The sequence below is a fragment of the Salvelinus sp. IW2-2015 genome, linkage group LG20 (genome assembly GCF_002910315.2).
Source record: "Salvelinus sp. IW2-2015 linkage group LG20, ASM291031v2, whole genome shotgun sequence".
In the NCBI taxonomy this organism is placed as follows: Eukaryota; Metazoa; Chordata; class Actinopteri; order Salmoniformes; family Salmonidae; genus Salvelinus; species Salvelinus sp. IW2-2015.
This window is the reverse complement of record NC_036860.1, coordinates 54,075,443-54,096,886: the sequence shown is the minus strand read 5'-3', so window position 1 is coordinate 54,096,886 and position 21,444 is coordinate 54,075,443. Positions and strand designations below refer to the sequence as shown.

General features: G+C 41.9%; 1 protein-coding gene across 1 annotated transcript; it reads right to left on the bottom strand.

Moving 5' to 3' along the window:
• Window positions 1–8,580: 8,580 nt before the first annotated feature.
• Window positions 8,581–18,490, bottom strand: LOC111980005 (short transient receptor potential channel 7-like). The gene is given in 14 exon segments (XM_024010694.2): window positions 8,581–9,361; window positions 11,045–11,120; window positions 11,226–11,300; window positions 11,415–11,636; window positions 11,925–12,120; window positions 12,315–12,579; window positions 12,737–12,812; window positions 12,814–12,998; window positions 13,189–13,405; window positions 13,981–14,075; window positions 14,078–14,141; window positions 14,533–14,715; window positions 17,270–17,920; window positions 18,440–18,490. Coding segments are annotated over 14 exon segments (2,496 nt in total). The 3' UTR covers window positions 8,581–9,221.
• Window positions 18,491–21,444: the final 2,954 nt, after the last annotated feature.

The following is a 21,444-nucleotide window of genomic DNA, read 5'->3' as shown; positions in this document are numbered from 1 at the left end:
TCTAGAAAGGCAGATATGTCACTAGTAGGACAGGCATTACTGGTATAAAGGTTACCATAGAATTCTGAAACATATTTTGAAATATCTTTGRGGTTTTCATTTTCTTTGCCATCTATATTGAGCTTATGAATAGATGTAAATTCCRAATTCTTTCTTTCTAAATTGTAAAAGTATTTTGTATTTTTTTCACCTTCCTCCAACCATCTCCTTCTTGATCTTACAAATGCCCCTTTTGCTCTCTCTTCATACATTCGGTCCATTTCTAGTTGTAAAGAGAATAGTTGGGCTTTCCTCCAATTGTCGTGTATAATATCTTTGGCATCCAACTTGAAATTATCATCTTCCAACAGTCTACTRTTGAGTTTCCAATAACTCCGATTCGGTTTAACTTCAGATCCATTCATATTTAAAAATAAGAATATAACTTTATGATCAGTAAGAATTGATGGTTCAATTGATACCTTGACTACAGAATTATCTAATGAATTAGAAATCAACCAGAAGTCAATTCTTGACTGTCTGGACATGTCCTTGTTACTCCAAGTGAATTCCTTTTTATCAGGATATTTAGATCTCCAAATATTGACTAATCCAAGAACAAGACATAGGTTATTAAACTCAGTATTAACTATGCTGGATCTGTTAGGAGGGGGATATCTGCTAAGATAATTTTGATATCCTGAAATACAGCTATAACTCTATTAATTTCTTCTTCAAATTCTTGAAATAATATCCTGTTGTTTTGTTTGTTGTTGGATGCATAAATATTCAATAAACACATTTCACTTTTGAAATTTACTGTTAAAATTAACCAACGTCCAGAGTGGTGAGTCTTACTACTGATGACCTTCCCTTTAAATGCACCTCTTAAAATTGCTACACCTGCAGAGTGGTTGTTGCCATATGATAACCAGATATCGTTACCCCATTGATTTTTCCAAAAAGATTGATCGGAAGAACAAGCATGAGTCTCTTGTAAAAAGTAAAAGTCTGCATTAAACCTGTAACGGATTTCGTTGGTGGAAGGAGAGGAGGACCAAAATGCAGCGTGGTACGTATCCATAATAACTTTTAATGAGAATGAATACAAAATACAAAAAGAACAAGAGAATCAAAAATAAAAACCAAAACAGTCCCAAATGGTGAAATAACACTAAAACGGAAAACAACTACCCACAACCCATAGTGGGAAAACAGGCTACATAAGTATGATTCTCAATCAGAGACAACGATCGACACCTGCCTCTGATTTGAGAACCATACTAGGCCAAACACATAGAAATATAACCATTGAACAAAACATAGAAAAACAACATARAATGCCCACCCCAACTCACGCCCTGACCAAACTAAAATAAAGACATAAAAAAGGAACTAAGGTCAGAACGTGACAAAACCATTTGCAATACAGGAAAATAGCATTACGCTTGAGTAAATTACGAATACCCCTGACATTAATTGAACAAAGAGATAAAGACATAAACTTCAACCAACAACCTTGTTATGCTAATATAAGCTTTTCCTAAGGATATGTAACTCAAAAGGATTTCCATCYCATTATTAACTTCTCCAACAAAAAATAAATAAATATTGGTCATAAAGTTACCAAAGTATTCTTACTCCCACAAGGGGGAGACATTGTGTAGACTTTACAATAAGCAGTTATTCACCTATAGTTAGTGTTTAGCTTACGCAGTTCTCAGGTCAGCCTTTTCTCATTCAAGTGTTTGTGTACATTTTTATAATTAAAGGCTGCTTTTCACCTGTATCAGTTTTTTGGCCTGACAGTTCTGTCCAGAGTAAGACTCTGGCTCTCACTCAAATGTTCTGATTTGGCCGCATTTCTTTCCCATCGTGATCATCCTTTGCACCGATAAAAATGCAGTTTTCCCTGCCTTTCGAGCTGCAGCCTCATCGGCCACAGTTCTCTCTTGTCACTTTGTCTGCTGAGGTCAGATCTCCGTGAACCTCATTTTTGCTTGATGAGGAATTCACAATTCTTCGCTCGCCTCAAAGAAGATCCATGTAGATCTGTGGTGAACCGGATGATGGTTGTCCCGGTCTCTTGTCTTGATCTTTAAGTCTTCCAAACGATGGACGATGTCTACTTTTCCTGAAGTTTGGCTTTTGATTGGGAATGACGCTCCACAGATGTCAACAACTCTGCATTGATGTCCTCACCCGCCTGCTCTGGAATTCCATGGAGCCTCAGGTTCACCTGCGCTGGCATCTCTCCGCCTCATTCACCTTTTGCTCGAGTTCAGCCACCTTCTTTTAATTTTCTGGCAGATAACTTCCACTTTCTTCATGTCACTTTTGAGGGTTTTCACTTCTCCAAAAATAAAGTCAACAGATTTTTTAATGGCCTCAATTTTTCATCATATTCTCCCTACCATAATCCAAGCCATTTGCCCTTTCATCTATCTTTGCTGTCAAAAGCATTACAATATTGTTTTGCATCTCAAGAAGTGACATACCCTCTTTGCCTCTCATCTTTTCCCCCTGGGGCTTGACTGGAGTGCCGGGGTCGTAAGGTAAAGGCCTGAGCTGGGGACTGGAGGGGCGCAAGTTGTGAGCATTGTTGTCCATGCTCACCACATTTTCATCACCCATTGCAGTATTTCCCCCCACAGTTACGTTCTGAAGAGGAGTACCCAAAATCATACTATCTTTTCTGGTTAATTGTCCATCTGACGATCTCTCCATTTCTTTCCTTTTGGTTCTGGTCGTGGCAGTTTCCATGTACGTTCGACAAGCTACTTTTTGAGCTAGCTAGCTTATCAGGCTATCTAGTGTTGTCGCAAACTTYGTTTTAGAGGTGAATAACTTGCAGAAAGTAATCAATTACTTTGGTAAATAAAGTAAACCATATTCATACRGGGTTTTACGACCATAGAAATAATCCAATGGTCATAATTGGGTAAGGAAATCCAATAATTCCTTCACCTACCAAAACAAATTATATGCACTGATCGCCATCTTGCGCGCTCTTTTGGTCATGTAGTGTAGCTTACCTTGTTCATTACAATTTCTTAAAATTCATGTTTATTGATAGCATCAATGTCTTCATGTCTTTATTGAACATTGTGTAAACATTCACAGTGCATGGTGAGAAAAGTATGTGAACCCTTGGATTTAATAACTGGTAGACTTGTTTACGTGCTGCTGTGCGTATTGTTGCTAACCTTATTTTGCTACCTACCAGCTTTACGGTTTTTACATTTTAATTACCGTTTATATTTTTGTGTTCTTCCCTCGCTCGACTTTTTTCATTAAACTTTTTCACTCCGGAAGCTTTATCTGGACGTGGTTCGTCAGGACCTCCACCAGCCGAAGCTAAGTAGTAACATTAAAATGATGCCTTCTAATTGCATTCGCTGTACTCATAATATACAAGAGAACGATCGCCTTACGGCGAGGATAGCTGTACTGCAAGCCCAGCTTCAGAYGCAAWCGTTAGGCAACGGTAATTTAAATGTAGGGAACGATGAAACCGCGTCGGTGCCACCAGTAAGCATAGATAGTAGTATATATCCCCTCGCACAGTCCCCGCAGCCGGACAATTTTCTCATGGCTTCTGGAAGGAAATGCTGTAGGAATGATCTACCGGTGTCGCTCATGCAGCCGACAAACTTTCAACCGGTTCTCCCCATTAAGCAGCAAGTCGGAGTCAGAGGCCGAGACTTCTCTGGTCTCTACTCCCGTTACGGGGTCTGAGACGCCGAAGCCTCCCACCATTAGCTCTGACAAGTTGAAAACCCCATGTCATTGGCGACTCCATTACCCGCAGTATTAGACTTAAAACGAATCATCCAGCGATCATACACTGTTTACCAGGGGGCAGGGCTACCGACCTTATGGCTAATATGAAGATGGTGCTGGCTAAAGCTAAAACTGGCGAGTGTAGAGAGTATAGGGATATTGTTATCCACGTCGGCACCAACGATGTTAGGATGAAACAGTGAGAGGTCACCAAGCGCAACATAGCTTCAGCGTGTAAATCAGCTAGAAAGATGTATCGGCATCGAGTAATTGTCTCTGGCCCCCTCCCAGTTAGGGGGAGTGATGAGCTCTACAGCAGAGTCTCACAACTCAATCGCTGGTTGAAAACGTTTTTCTGACACTCCCAAAAGATAGAATTTGTAGGTAATTGGCCCTCTTTCTGGGACTCCCTCACAAACAGGACCAAGCCTGGGCTGTTGAAGAGTGACGGACTCCATCCTAGCTGGAGGGGTGCTCTCATCTTATCTACGAACATAGACGGGGCACTAACTCCCCTAGCTCCACAATGAGATAGGGTGCAGGCCAGGCAGCAGACTGTTARCCAGCCTGCCAGCTTAGTGGAGATGCCACTAGCACAGTAAATSTAGTCAGCTCAGCTATCCCAATTGAGACCGTGTCTGTGCCTCGACCTAGGTTGGGCAAAACTAAACATGGCGGTGTTCGCCTTAGCAATCTAACTGGAATAAAGAACTCCTCCATTCCTGCCATTATTGAAAGAGATTGTGATACCTAACATCTCAAAATATGGCTACTTAATGTTAGATCCCTCACTTCCAAAGCAGTTATAGTCAATGAACTAATCACTGATCATAATCTTGATGTGATTGGCCTGACTGAAACAGGGCTTAAGCCTGATGAATTTACTGTGTTAAATGAGGCCTCTTCTCCTGGTTACACTAGTGACCATATTCCCCGCACATATTCAMATTTTTTGTGACTTTAATATTCACATGGAAAAGTCCACAGACCCACTCCAAAAGGCTTTCGGAGCCATCATCGAMTCAGTGGGTTTTGTCCAACATGTCTCCGGACCTACTCACTGCCACAGTCATACTCTCGACCTAGTTTTGTCCTGTGGAATAAATGTTGTGGATCTTAATGTTTTTCCTCATAATCCTGGACTATCGGACCACCATTATATTACGTTTGCAATCGCAACAAATAATCTGCTCAGACCCCAACCAAGGATCATCAAAAGTYGTGCTATAAATTCTYGKACAACCCAAAGATTCCTAGACGCCATTCCAGACTCCCTCTGCCTACYCAAGTATGTCAGAGTACAAAAATCAGTTAACCACCTAACTGAGGAACTCAATTTAACATTGCACAATGCCTTAGATGCAGTCGCACCCCTAAAAACAAAAAACATTTGTCATAAGAAACTAGCTCCCTGGTATACAGAAAATACCCGAGCTCTGAAGCAAGCTCCCAGAAAATTGGAACGGAAATGGCGCTACACCAAACTGGAAGTCTTCCGACTAGCTTGGAAAGACAGTACCGTGCAGTATCGAAGAGCCCTCGCTGCTGCCKGATCATCCTATTTTTCCAACTCAATTGAGGAAAATAAGAACAATCCAACATTTATTTTTGAAACTGTCGCAAAGCTAACTAAAAAGCAGCAATCCCCAAGAGAGGATGGCTTTCACTTTAGCAGTGATAAATTCATGAACTTCTTTGAGGAAAAGATCATGATCATTAGAAAGCAAATTACGGACTCCTCTTTAAATCTGCGTATTCCTCCAAAGCTCAGTTATCCTGAGTCTGCACAACTCTGCCAGGACCTATGATCAAGGGAGACACTCAAGTTTTTTTAATACTATATCTCTTGACACATTGATGAAAATAATCGTGGCCTCTAAACCTTCAAACTGCATACTGGACCCTATTCCAACTAAACTACTGAAAGAGCTGCTTCCTGTGCTTGGCCCTTCTATGTTGAACATAATAAACGGCTCTCTATCCACCGGATGTGTACCAAACTCACTAAAAGTGGCAGTAATAAAGCCTCTCTTGAAAAAGCCAAACCTTGACCCAGAAAATATAAAAAAACTATCGGCCTATATCGAATCTCCCATTCCTCTTAAGCATTTTAGAAAAAGCTGTTGCGCWGCAACTCACTGCYTTCCYGAAGACAAACAATGTATACGAAACGCTTCAGTYTGGTTTTAGACCCCATCATAGCACTGAGACTGCACTTGTGAAGGTGGTAAATTACCTTTTAATAGCGTCAGACCGAGGCTCTGCATCTGTCCTCGTGCTCCTAGACCTTAGTGCTGCTTTTGATACCATCGATCACCACATTCTTTTGGAGCGATTGGAAACACAAATTGGTCTACACGGACAAGTTCTGGCCTGGTTTAGATCATATCTGTCGGAAAGATATCAGTTTGTCTCTGTAAATGGTTTGTTCTCTGACAAATCAACTGGAAATTTTGGTGTTCCTGAAGGCTCCGTTTTATTTTACCTCTTTGTGATGTCATTCGGAAACATAATGTTAACTTTTACTGCTATGCAGATGACACCCAGCTGTACATTTCGATGAAACATRGTGAAGCCCCAAAATTGCCCTCCCTGGAAGCCTGTGTTTCCGACATAAGGAAGTGGATGGTGGCAAATATTCTACTTTTAAACTCGGACAAAACAGAGATGCTTGTTCTAGGTCCCAAGAAACAAAGGGATCTTCTGTTGAATCTGACCATTAATCTTGATGGTTGTACAGTCATYTCAATTAAAACTGTGAAGGACCTCGGCGTTACTCTGGACCCTGATCTCTCTTTTGACGAACATATCAAGACTGTTCCAAGGAAAGCTTTTTTCCATCTACGTAACATTGCAAAAATCTGAAACTTTCTGTCCAGAAATGATGTATAAAAATKTATCCATGCTTTTGTCACTTCTAGGTTAGACTACTGTAATGCTCCACTTTCCGGCTACCTTGATTAAGCACTAAATAAATTTCAGTTAGTGCTAAACACGGCTGCTAGAATCTTGACTAGAATCCATTTTTATAGAATGGTCTGCCTATCCATGTGAAAGACACAGACTCGGTCTCGACCTTTAAGTTATATTGAAGACTCATCTCTTCAGTAGGTCCTATGATTGAGTGTAGTCTGGCCCAGGAGTGTGAAGGTGAATGGAAAGGCACTGGCGCAACGAACCGCCCTTGCTCTCTGCCTGGCCGGTTCCCCTTTCTCCACTGGGATTCTCTGCCTCTAACCCTATTACAGGGGCTGAGTCACTGGCTTACTGGTGCTCTTCCATGCCGTCCCTAGGAGGGTTGCGTCACTTGAGTGGGTTGAGTCACTGACGTGATCTTCCTGTCTGGGTTGGCGCCCCCCTTGGGTTGTGCCGTGGCGGAGATCTTTGTGGGCTATAACTTGTCTTTGTCTCAGGTTGGTAAGTTGGTGGTTGAAGGTATCCCTCTAGTGTGTGGGGCTGTGCTTTGACAAACTGGGTGGGGATATATCCTGCCTGTTTGGCCCAGTCCGGGGGTAATCGTCAGATGGGGCCACAGTGTCTCCGACCCCTCCTCTCTCAGCCTCCAAGTATTTATGCTGCAGTAGTTTGTGTCGGGGGCTAGGGTCAGTCTGTTATAATCTGGAGTATTGTCTCCTGTCTTATCCGGTGTCCTGTGTGAATTTAAGTATGCTCTCTCTAATTCTCTTCTTTCTTTCTTTCTTTCTCTCTCTCGGAGGAACCTGAGCCCTAGGACCAATGGCCTTCAGACTACCCTGGTCATATGACAGTCAAAATGTTCGCTGCTCTGGCACCCCAATGGCTGGAACAAAAACTTCCCCCACGAACGCCAGTGTCAGCGGAATCAATCACCACCTTCCCGGAGACACCTTAAACCCCACCTCTTAAGAATTACCTAGGATAGGATAAAGTAATCCTTCTAACCCCCCCCCCTTAGGTTAGTGCACTATTGAAAGTGGTTGTTCCACTGGACATCATAGGTGAATGCACCAACTTTAAGTCGCTCTGGATAAGAAGCGTCTGCTAAATGAACTTAAATGGTAATGTAAATAAATGTACTCTCCTTGCTGTCCCCAGTCCACCTTTGCCGTGCGCTTGCTCCAGTTTCAACTGTTCTGTCTGCGGCTATGGAAACCCTGACCTGTGTCACCGGAACGTGCTGTTTTCAACTCTCTAGAGACAGCAGGAAGCAGTAGCCTAGAGACACTCATGAATGATCGTGCTTAGGCGGAAACAGCCATCTGACATTTACTCCTGCAGGTGCTGACCTATTGCACCCATCAGACAAACCTACATGATTATTATTATTTGACCCCTGCTGGTCATCTTTGAACATTTGAATATCCTTTGCCATGTTGCTGTTATAATCTCCACCCGGCACAGCCAGAGACGGACTGGCCACCCCGCATACCCGTTCCTCTCTCGTTTCTTCCTAGTGTTCGGACCTTGCTAGGAAGTTTTTCCTAGCCATTAGCGACATAAGGGCTTATTACAATACATATTGTACTTTTGATCAATAATACACAGGCCCTACTTAATAATATGATGATTTTATTACTAAAATTCTAAATATTTCAATAAGCATATTTTTATTTATGAATATATATAGATAAAGTTAAAATGATTACTGTCTACACACATTTCCCATTATTTAAAATAACGCCTAGGTTATACTACTATTTTTACAATCGAGATGATTTAATGTGAATATATACATTATAAAATTCCTATAGACGGAACACTAACACAAGTTTAGCCTACCCTTACCTTCAATGCGGAGTGCAATTCCTAATTCTAACTCACATATGCGTGCCATGCAATACCCTCTACTGCTCATCATGTGTCTCCACTCCCCCAGCACTCTCTCCCTCTTGCTGTGTGTGTGTGTGTGATTGTGTGGGCGGAGACAGGTGTGCTGGAGTCAGAGCAGATCACCACCAGCTGCAACCCATTCCATAATCAAGACCTCTACAAATCCTCARTCCTGCCACTTCCACCCTGCCAAATCATAATCTCTGCTCAGTCAGTCTACGCGTCTAGCCATTTGTTACTATTAGATCCTGTTGTGCCTGTTTTCCTTGCCTGATGCTGTTTTCCTCTCAGCTACAGTTCCGCCCGMTCTGACTCTGGTCCCTGTCTCATAATCCTGCTACTCTGTCCTGGATTCCCCACTCTACTACTCCCTTGGATTCCCCTCCGGACCTGCTTACCCTGTCCCAACCACTCTCGCTCCAGCCTCAGCTTCCGCACCTGGTTTCCTGAAATCCACCCGAGCTTCCCCTGGCCTGCATTCCATTTTCCCCGTGTTTCAAGAAATACCTTAGTTACTTCATCCCAGTCCCCTCGTCTGACTCTGCTCTTGGGTTCCCCTGTTCCACTCTGTAACACTAACAACATACTATGAATCTAAGTTTGAAGGTTTTATACAAAGCTCTTATACAGAGGACACCCCTCAACTTCCATCAAGGTTTCTTGGCGTTCTTGCTAAGCTTGTCACCAAGCTGTTGGATCAAGTCAGCTAGTTCTTCTGTGGCCTGAGACTTCTCTTCCAGAAGCTCATATCGCAGGCTGGAGATGTCCTGCTTGATCTCCTTCAGCTCCCCTGCAAATGATGCACCACAGGTTATTAATCACTCAATCCACTACAGCTTCATGTCAYGGCCTTGCATTTGTAAGAATGATCAGTCTTCTGTTAAGAGGGCACAACAGCTTTCTGATCTTACATATGGATTAGAGGTCGACCGATTAATCGGAATGGCCGATTAATCGGGGCCGATTTCAAGTTTTCATAACAATCGGAAATCGGTATTTTTGGGCGCCGATTTGCCAATTAAATTATATATTTTTTTACACCTTTATTTAATCTTTATTTACCTAGGCAAGTCAGTTAAGAACACATTCTTATTTTCAATGACGGCCTAGGAGGCAGAACGACAGATTTTTAACCTTGTCAGCTCGGGAGATCCAATCTTGCAACCTTACAGTTAACTAGTCCAATGCTCTAACACCTGATTACATTGCACTCCACAAAGAGCCTGCCTGTTAGCGAATGCAGTAAGCTAAGGTAAGTTGCTAGCTAGCATTAAACTTATCTTATAAAAAACAATCAATCAATGACTGTCATTGCTCCAATGTGTACTTAACCATAAACATCAATGCCTTTCTGTAAAATCAATACACAAGTATATATTTTTAAACCTGCATATTTAGCTAAAAGAAATCCAGGTTAGCAGGCAATATCAACCAGGTGAAATTGTGTCATTTCTCTTGCGTTCATTGCACGCAGAGAGCAGGGTATATGCAACAGTTTGGGCCGCCTGGCTCTTTGCGAACTAATTTGCCAGAATTTTACGTAATTATACAACATTGAAGGTTGTGCAATGTAACAGGAATATTTAGTCATGGATGCCACCCGTTTGATAAATAACGAACGGATAAAACGTTTGTTCGAGGTGATAGTTTCCGATTGTCAAAGGTATATGTTTAGAGAGAAATAGTTGACGCGTTATAATTCCTGTAATAACTTGCGTCTGAACTTGAAAGGGGTTCCTCGTTATTTTACCGTTCATGTCTTCCATAGAGAATGTCTTGATCTACTTCAAATAAGGTCTTGTTTCGTGCAGGCTCAAACCGCCTCACGTTTTGATACGTGTAAACTCACTAGGATAAGGTAACGTTTGTCAACATATTTTCATAAATCCACTACAAAAAAAATGATCTTCGCTTATATTTAGCCAAGATTGATCAGAGTACCTTGTCCTATGGTATTCTACACAGTTATAAATTGGCACGGTGGTGTAAGCCTACACGAAACACAGACCTTATTTTAAGTGAATCTAAAAATATCCTATGAATGAAGGAACCGCTTTTCAGATTTTGTTTGGAATTATGACTCACACTTTGGTTGTCAATTTCTACCATGCCATTATTAAAATAGGATTTCCTGCATATAGAAATTAAAGTTTTTGTTGTTTTCAACATTCATCACAGGTAACTTAAACTCTATTTTTATTCAAACAGGTGAGAGTATGTCTCCTAAGCAGACTCTTCATATCATTGTCACTTCAGAGCTGTTGTGTGTTATTTATGTATTATATTTAGTTAAAATAAGTGTTCATTGTTCATTCAGTATTGTTGCAATTGCCATTATTACAAAATGTGTGCGTGTGTATGATATATATATAAAAAACTATATATATATATATAAAATCGGCCGATTACTCGGTATCAGCTTTTTTTGTCCTCCAATAATCGGTATCGGCGTCTAATATGAATCATAAATCACCTTCGTTGATTTCGTCATTTTCACTGTCAACCTGAGCCTTTAGCACATATTGCGTAATGAGCCTCTTCATCAGTTTCTGTCAAGAAAAGAGAGAATCTTAAGACAACAGTTCAAAATGTAGCACTTCTGAGTATCGTCTGATCTTGCTAATTAATCAAATTGACTGGTATGGAGGAAGTACCTGGTATCGAGTAGGATGTTTAATGGTGAAGTCATCTTGCCCTGATGTCCTCGTTTGAGGTCTGTACTGCTTGATCTGAAACAGAACAGAAACCACACACGCATTAAAAAATCCATTAAAGACTGACAACATCTAACGAGGCAGATATACAAATCGGCTACAGCCAYTCCCTCAAAGCCGACTTCTGACCTTAAATCGCAAATTGATCATGGYCGTCTCCCGCTGGTTGTCTTGGAGACAGGCTTTGGCCTTGCACAGCCTCACCAGACAAGCCCTTGTGCGCAGGACTAGGTAGTAGAAKGACTTGGGGCTGGGAACCAGGTTAAATGGTGGGGRAAGAGTATGTCCCTCGTCAAAGTAGGACAGCCAGAGTTTAGCACGGGCAAACTTCCACTCCACATCAGCATCCTCCTGTTGAGATTGAGACAGACCTCCAGTGAGAGCATAATTGGAGTGATAGGAGAGAGGCAATGACTCATTTATTTTAACTCATTTAGTATGGTCTGATTATTTTACAAAACTGCTCGCAACATTACACTCATAAAATGGTACATGAATACAACATGAACATAACAGTATAATACTCACACATACTCTAAATGGACATTATTCCCCTTTGAACTCAAAACCGTGATTATTGACATTTGATTTCCTGTGAATTCCCTTGTGGTGTTCAGGCATATTGCTTCCTAGTCTCACCTCAATCTCCTGATAGGAGTGATTGATCATTGCAATCAGCATGTTGAGCAGTACGATTACCATGGTTACATTGTAGATGCYAAAGAGAACATAACCAATGTTCTCTATGAACTTATGGTCATACTTCAAGACCACAGAGATAACTTCAGACAAGCCGAAGATGGACCAAAATAGAGTCTTAAAGCTCTCCTCCACTCTGTGAACACATATAAACACAAATAATCAAACACAACACACACAGACTCACGCACACACACACACACACACACACACACACGAGCGGTATACGTGTGGACACAGACATTAACACATAACACACAAAATGAATAAATACACATACATCTCTACTTAAAGCATTTCATTTACAAGAATAGGCAGGAGGGTACTTACGTGGTGAAGGCAGGGTTGTACTTGGCACCAAGGTAATAAGAATATAGATTGAACATGCCAATCATGAAAGCCAGGAAGACCATTATGAAAATGACCATGAACTTGACGATGTCCTTGACCGTCCGGCCTAGGGAGATTTGAAGTGGGCCGAAGCTCTCATTGGCAGGCAAGATGTAGGCAATGCGGGAGAAACTGAGCACCACTGCAATGGAGTACAAACCCTCGGAGATGAGCTGAGGATCGGAGGGTAACCACCTGTTCCTTGCTGAGAGAGCGAGAGAGAAACGGTGGCAGCACTTGTTCGTTTTATGACACAAAGGTTACTGTAATGCTACATACACACCATGTTAGCCTGTAGACAGAGTTGGACCTATGCTATTATTATAATCATCTTTTAATAAAAACGTATCACTTTCACTGACCATGGGTGTAATAGGCTACATTTGGAGGCAGTGAGGCGTTGCTCAGGTCTATGTTGGGCATGTTGGGAACAGTTGGGCATGTTGGGAACATACATGTCCACATACAACTGGGTCTCAGAGGCCCTCAGGAAGGCCATGAGCCGAGCCGTGAAGGATGCCACGAAGATGGACAGCATGCCAAAGTCTAGTACGTTCCAGAGGTGCATGATATACTCCCTTGGCCCATCAGCCCAGATCTCCTTACACTCCGACCAGATCATCCCTAACAAAGAGAAGAGTGCTTTTCAGTGCAAAAGCCATCTGTTTGGAGCATACGAGTGAAATTATTTCAGTACATTCAGATTTCATTCAGATTATACMGTGGTAAAGAGATATGAACAAGGAGATATGAATAGACTGGATAATAWTGTCTCTCCCACAAAAGCAGCTCTTTGTAAATCAGAGTCATTTACCAATCACCCAATTCATGATGAGCATCTCAGTCCASGAGAATTGACTGGTTTTGACCCTGAACACCTGAAGAGGGTGGTCTGTTATAGTCTCGTTGGGAAGGTTCTTTACTCCCTCGAAGCGGTCCGAGGCATTGATTACCAGCAGTCCAAGAAAGATGGTGAATGAAACAGCATGGGCCACAAACTTCATGAAGGGGCTACGGAGAATCTGACCGAACTGATACAGAGGAAATCAACCACATAAACAGCAACCAACAACCTCATGATATATACCAAAATCAAATCAAATTTTAATTGTCACATGCACCGAATACAAAAGGTGTAGACCTTACAGTGAGATGCTTACTTACAAGCCCTTAACCAACAATGCAGTTAAGAAAAATAAGTGTTAAGAAAAAAAGAAAAATAACATAATTAAAGAGCAGCAGTAAAATAACTGTAGCGAGTGGATATACAGGGGGTACGGGTACAGAGTCAATGTGCGGGGGCACAGGTTAGTCTAGGTAATTGAGGTAATATGTACATGTAGGTAGAGGTAAAAAAAAGTATTTAAAAAAATATATTATAATTATTTTCTGTTTTGTTTTTATTTAACCTTTGTTTAACTAGGCAAGTCAGTTAAGAACAAATTCTTATTTACAATGACGGCCTACCCCGGCCAAACCCGGATGACGCTGGGACGATTGTGCGTCGCCCTGTGGGACTCCCAATCACGGCTGGATGTGATGCAGCCTGGATCATGTGTTAATGAGTGATTCTGAGAAGACAATAGAAAGGGGATTGTGTATGTACCTTACTGCAGGGCACTATCCAGTATGCGATTGAGAGGAAAGGAAGGCCAATAGCCACTCCCAGGACTATCCAGCATTTCACCCCAGCAGACTGCTAGGTCCAGCTAGGTTCTCATACCACAGGGTCAGGAGCTGCTGCTGGCAGTTAGGATGGGCCACAAACTGATGGGCCACAAACATAATGAAAAATAACTTTGACATACTACAACATTGATAACCAGAGGYAGAGGTTGTCTGTTTTGTCATACCTTGCATGTTATTGCATTGTAGAATCCCTACATTGATGGTTGTTAAACAGCTGTAAAACACCTATTTCATTTAGGCCCCATTCCAGTTTTTCTTTATAATAAACACTTTATAGGGGACGGGCAGAATGGGAAAATGTACTCAAAAGTGTGTTTCTCATTGTGCCCTTGAGATTGATTGCTATTCAAATGAAGACTACTGAGTGTTGTTAAAGACAATTACAGACACACACAAACACCAGAGGGAGATTAACATTTAAAATGGCCTTTTGAAATATGTTTGATTCAGCTTGAGTGATTCAGCTAACCTTCTTGACCTCGTACTTAATGGCCAGTTTGACCCGACTGAGGCAGGGTCGACTGTGATCGCCGGGCAGAGCTTGGTCCACATCCCCATTCAAAATGGCCTCCACCTCCTCCGTGTTTCTGCATAAGTCAAGCACTCCCACCACAAAGTCCTTACACTGCATGGACAGCTTCCTGTAGTCATTCTACACAGAKAGAAGAGAGAGAGAGAATTATGTAAGAATGATTGAAAATGATGCAAACTCCAGGGGTCACAACTTTTGATGGATTGCTATTATGTGTCAKTCTCACTTTTTGGTCTGCATGTAAAATATTCTAATAGAAACCTGGAACACCACAGATCAACYATTTCTGCACTGACAAATCCTGCATATATTATCTTCTCTCATGAAGATAACATCTTTCATTGAATGCCAATGTTTGTCACACATTTTGGTTCTTAATAATGAGCATAAATTGTGCATTTGTGCGCACACATTTCTACATGTCTTTCTGAGGCTRTTCCTCAGAAAGAGGATAAACTGTATGTGTGCTTGTGAGTGTGTCTTTGTGACTAACTTCATACCCGTGTTAATCCTCAACCCAAACCACTTTTTGGTTTGATTAGCTTGATTACTGAGAGRTCAGTAGTCAGGACAAAATAACAAWAATATTAGACAGAACTCTCTGTGGATTACTTTTAATTAACAGCTCCCTCATACAGTAACAGAAGGATTCATAGTCGGCCCTAGGCATAAGCGACTGCTTAGGGCGCCCGAGCCGCTAGGGGTCCTCCGACCATTTGTTGTTGCAAAATCTCTCCGTCCCATGGAAAAATGTGTAGAATTGCAGCAAACTTGCTTTAAAAAAATCACTTAGGGCCCAAAAAAGGCTTGGGCCGGCCCTGCCAGGAGTCAACAGACTGGATATAAAAATCCTTGATTAATATTGTTCTTCTCTCACTGATTCTGAGAATTGAATTCCCCTTTGAGTGAATGTGGCTTATCTACAGGCACGTGCACAGATAGAGGTCTARGGGTGCCTGAGCACCTGTCCTTTTGCCCTCCTACGAGAAAAGTGCCCTTCAGATTGGTGGCATTTTAAAATTATTACATTTTTATTTCCCTTATAGTCTATTTTCTCTCTTGTTAATTAAATACAATGGCTTTCAAACTAGCTATAGTTATTTCTCATGTTTTAATCTTGGAGTGTCCACAGGCAGACGCTACCGGCGATGAACAATAGTGTAGTGGCTTATACCTTTTAAATTGCGTGTCATCTCACAGTCAGGAACAGGGAAGGCTTTAATTTGACTGTTTGTTAGTAGGCCTAAAAGGCAGATGTCAGTAGCAGAACAAATTCCAATCACTGACCCCAGGAAGACTAGCTGTCGCCATTGGCATCGGATAATGGGGATCCCAATAAAATCTAAAGACTAGTTAGATTGTTTCAACAGAATAGATAACTAGCTAGCTACATTTGCATTTGCTTGGATCAGCTTATCAGGCCACATCAGCCCACCGCTGTTTTCCCTCTCTTTGAGCAGTAGGCTAATTTCKAACCATGTCACAAGGTCAATGACTGATTTGAGCGCGTTCACAATTTTCATTTTCTCAGAGAGGGTTCCAATAATATAAGAGTGTTTAATTTGCGGGAGTGTACTGAACATGAACTATATCTAGAGAGAGAGGAAAAGGGAAAGAGATGTGTGAGAATTATTGAAATGGGTCACATGGGTCAGTCTCTCCYTTAATGTTCTGCATCTAAAATATTCCAATAGAAACCTGGAAACCCAGAGACCAACCTTTTCTGCACTGACAAATACTGTGTATATTTTCTTACCTCATTAAGGCAGGGTGTGAGAGTATGAGTTTGCATGCCAATGTTAGTGTTTGTCACACATAATGGTTCTTTATAATGAGCATGAACTGTGTGTGTGTGCGTCTGTGTGTGTTGGCGTGCGTCTACGTTTTTGTGTTCTGTGTGGCTCAGTTGGTAGAGCATGGAGCATGCAACACCAGGGTTGTGGGCTCAATTCCCACAGGGGACCAGTAAGAAAATAAAAAATKTATTAAAATGTATGCACTCACAACTGTAAGTCACTCTGGATAAGAGTGTCTGATAAATTATTAAAATGTATGAGGAGATACTGTATTTGTGTGTGTCTATATTCATACCCATCAATTTTAAACCTCAACACAATATTTGGAGAGGTCAGTAATCAGGATAAAATTGATTAGACAGACCTGTGGAGTATTTTTTATGAACAGCTCCAACAATACCAGGAGTCAACAAACTGGATATGAAAATCCCTGATTAGACTTATTCTTGAAAAAGCTACATGAATTTTGAGGGTGGGTAATATGTTGCAAAGCCTGACATACAGTACACTCAGATATTGCAATAATTTCTAAACATGTCACAAGGTCAATGACTCATTTGGGCGTGTTCCCAATCTTAATTTTCTCAAAGCGGTTCCAATAATATAAGTGTGTCATCACTCCAATAATATTTGAGCGTAGTGCACATGTATTACCTGATTTGATCTCTGCTCAATTAATCATGTCTGTGTGATCAAAAGACTGAAATCAGCTCTTTCAGAAATATCGGCACAAAGCTTTGTGCCCATATTGTTAAATTAGTGAGAGGGTGGAGAGCATATGAGAGAGAAAGGAAGCCAATACATTACACCGATGAAAATATTATTTAACAGTAAATCCCCTTCTTCCAATCCTCAAGCTTGGTCTTTGTGTTTCTCACCTTGAACTCAGTCTCGATGTTGGCGAGGCGAGCCAGCTCGTTGCTGAGCTCCAGAGCGGTGAATACAGGGTCCTCACTAGACAGGGACAGGTAGGCAGCGCTGGCTAGCCCTTTATAAGCATTCATCCTGGAGCGGGAGTGGCTGAACGAGTCACGGCACTGCTTGTCATGACACTCGCTACACTTACAGAAGTAGTCATGGGGCTTCTCGATACGGGCTCCCTTCATCAACAGAGTGTGCACTATCTCGTACTCCTGGCAGTGTGCAGCCAGGATGACCGGGGTCACGTCATGGGAGAAACGCGTGCCATCTTCGTCGTAGGCATAAAAGTCATCATCTCGTAGCTCCTGCTCCAGGGGGCTTAAAGTGAGGCGTAGCCCACCTCCGAATGCAGGGTGGGCCAGGATAGCCTCTACGATACGCACATAGCCCTTACTGATGGCCAAGAGGAGGCCATCGCCCACACGAGCAAGACCCTCCTTCTTCAGCAGTAGTTCTGTCACTTCCAAGTGCTCATTACCCACGGCCAACTGCAGTGCATTCTGGCCCATGTAGTCCACACAGTTGACGTTGAGGGTCTTGGACTCTTCCAGCATCTTACGCACCACTGGGACGTTCGAGGAGGTGTGGTATATGGCCAATAAACCCGACTAAGAGCTGTTCTTATGCACTACACAACGTGCCTGGACACAGCCTGGACAAATACCACCATCCCTGAGGTGCCTTATTACTATTATACACCGGTTACCAACGTAATTAGAGTATAAATGTTTTGTCGTACCTGTGGTATACGGTCTGATATACCACGGCTGTCAGCCAATCAGCATTTAGGGCTTGAACCACCCAGTTTATAATACACAACATCCTTGGTCTGCTGAGTTTTTTTATTGAGCAACTRGATGACAGGTGTCGGTCTCTCTATGGAGAGAGGTGTAATCGGCATCTGTTGAATTCTGACRGCTTTGATTGAAAGCCAAACGTTTGCTGTACAGTACTAGCTAAGCAAAACATATCCTGAAGTCCTGATGGGGACTTCTGTCTCAATCCAGTCCTCTCTATATAGGGTTCATATGCTCAGTTAAATAAATGCTGCCTCATGGTGTTCTTTAAGTAACCTACACTCAGAAAGCTGTACAATCTGTTCAGTCCAATGACAGCTGCCCAGCTACTTGTAAAATGAAGCGGAAGGATGGGCCCGGGGATATGTTACCACCATTCATAGCCCCAATTCATAAATGGGGCTATGAATGCAGGCCTGACAGTCCATGTGATCAACAGGATACAATAGTTTTACACATATTTGGCTATATTATGTTTGTTTGCAAATGCTCAAAATGAGAGCGTTATAAATAATATATCATAAACAGGCCTACTCATAATTTGGATGATATAAAGGTAAGACAGGTGTAGGAAGATAGTTGTACTAGACTCATGAGCAGTGCCGACACGTCATTCAAGGCAGGTGGGGCTCCAAAAAATATATACACAGTTGAAGTCGRAAGTTTACATACACCTTAGCCAAATACATTTAAACTCAGTATTTCACAATTCCTAACATTTAATCCTAGTAAATAATTCCCTGTTTTAGGCCAGTTAGGATCACACTTTTATTTTAGAATGTGAAATGTCAGAATAATAGTAGAGAGAATGATTTATTTCTAATTTTATTTCTTTCATCACATTCCCAGTGGGTCAGAAGTTTACATACACTCAATTATTATTTTGTAGCATTGCCTTTAAATTGTTTAACTTGGGTCAAACGTTTTGGTAGCCTTCCACAAGCTTCCCACAATAAGTTGGGTGAATTGTGGCCCACTCCTCCTGACAGAGCTGGTGTAACTGAGTCAGGTTTGTAGGCCTCTTTGCTCGCACACGCTTTTTCAGTTCTGCCACACATTTTCTATGGGATTGAGGTCAGGGCTTTGTGATGGCCACTCCAATAACTTTACTTTGTGGTCCTTAAGCCATTTTACCACAATTTTGAAAGTATGCTTGGGGTCATTGTCCATTTGGAAGACCCATTTGCGACCAAGCTTTAACTTCCTGACTGATGTCTTGAGATGTTGCTTCAATATATTCACATGATTTTCCGTCTTCATGATGCCATCTATTTTGTGAAGTGCACCAGTCCCTCCTGCAGCAAAGCACCCCCACAACATGATACTGCCAACCCCGTGCTTCACGGTTGGGATGGTTTTCTTCGGCTTGCAAGCCTCCCCTTTTTCCTCCAAACATAACGATGGTCATTATGGCCAAACCGTTCTATTTTTGTTTCATCAGACCAGAGGACATTTCTCCAAAAAGTACGATCTTTTTTTGTCCCCATGTGCAGTTGCAAACCAGGGTCTGGCATTTTATTGCGGTTTTGGAGCAGTGGCATCTTCCTTGCTGAGCGGTTTTTCAGTTTATGTCGAAATAGGCTCGTTTTACTGTGGATATAGATACTTCTGTACCTGTTTCCTCCAGCATCTTCACAAGGTCTTTGTTGTTGTTGTGGGATTGATTTGCACTTTTCGCACCAAAGTATGTTCATCTCTAGGAGACAGAATGCATCTCCTTCCTGAGCGGTTATACCGGCTGCGTCGTCCCATGGTGTTTATACTTGCAAACTATTGTTTGTACAGATGAACGTGGTACCTTCAGGCATTTGGAAATTGCTCCATGGATGACCCAGACTTGTGGAGGTCTAAAATAAAATTGACTAATTTCTTTTGATTTTCCCATGATGTCATGCAAAGAGGCACTGAGTTTGAAGGTAGGCCTTGAAATACATCCACATGTACACCTCCAATTGAGTCAAATTATGTCAATTAGCCTATCATAAGCTTCTAAAGCCATGACATCATTTTCTGGAATTTTCCAAGCTGTTTAAAGGCACAGTCAACTTAGTGAATGTAAACTTCTGACCCACTGGAATTGTGATACGGTGAATTATAAGTGAAATAATCTGTCTGTAAACAATTGTTGTAAAAATTACTTGTGTCATGCACAAATTAGATGTCCTAACTGACTTGCCAAAACTATAGTTTGTTAACAAGAAACTTGTGGAGTGGTTGAAAAACGAGTTTTAATGACTCCAACCTAAGTGTATGTAAACTTCCGACTTCAACTGTACAGTGCTYTCGGAAAGTATTCAGACCCCTTGACTTTTTCCACATTTTGTTACGTTACAACCTTATTCTAAAATAGATTTTTTTTAAATAATTCCCCCTTATCAATCTACACACAATACCCCATAATGACAAAGCAAAAACAGTTTTTTAGAAATATTTGCAAATTTATAAAACCTCATATCACATTTACATAAGTATTCAGACACTACTCAGTACTTTGTTGAAGAACCTTTGGCAGCAATTACAGCCTTGAGTCGTCTTGGGTATGACGCTACAAGCTTGGCACACCTGTATTTGGGGAGTTTCTTCCATTCTTCTCTGCAGATCCTTAAGCTCTGTCAGGTTGGATGGGGAGCATTGCCGCACAACTATTTTCAGGTCACTCCAGAGATGTTCAATCGGGTTCAAGTCCGGGCMCTGGCTGGGCAATTCAAGGACATTCAGAGACTTGTCTTAAAGCCACTCCTGCGTTGTCTTGGCTGCGTGTTCATCGTCGTTGACCTGTTGGAAGTTGAACCATCGCCCCAGTCTGAGGTCCTGAGCGCTCTGGAGCAGGTTTTCATCAAGGATCTATCTGTACTTTGCTCTGTTCATCTTTGTCTCAATCCTGACTAAAACAGCATGATGCTGCCACCACCATGCTTCACTGTAGGCATGGTGCCAGGTTTCCTATAGATGTGACGCTTGGCATTCAGGACAAAGAGTTCAATCTTGGTTTCATCAGACTAGAGAATCTTGTTTCTCATGGTCTGAGAGTCCTTTAGGTGCCTTTTGGCAAACTCCAAGCGGGCTGTCATGTGCCTTTTACTGAGGAGTGGCTTCTGTCTGGCCACTCTACCATAAAGGCCTGATTGGTAGAGTGCTGCAGAGATGGTTGTTCTTCTGGAAGGTTCTCCCATCTCTACAGAGGAACTCTAGAGCAATGTCAGAGTGACCATCGGGTTCTTGGTCACCTCCCAGACCAAGGCACTTCTCCCCTGATTGCTCAGTTTAGCCGGGCGGCCAGCTCTAGGAAGAGTCTTCTTCAAAACCTCTTCCACTTAAGAATGATGGCGACTACA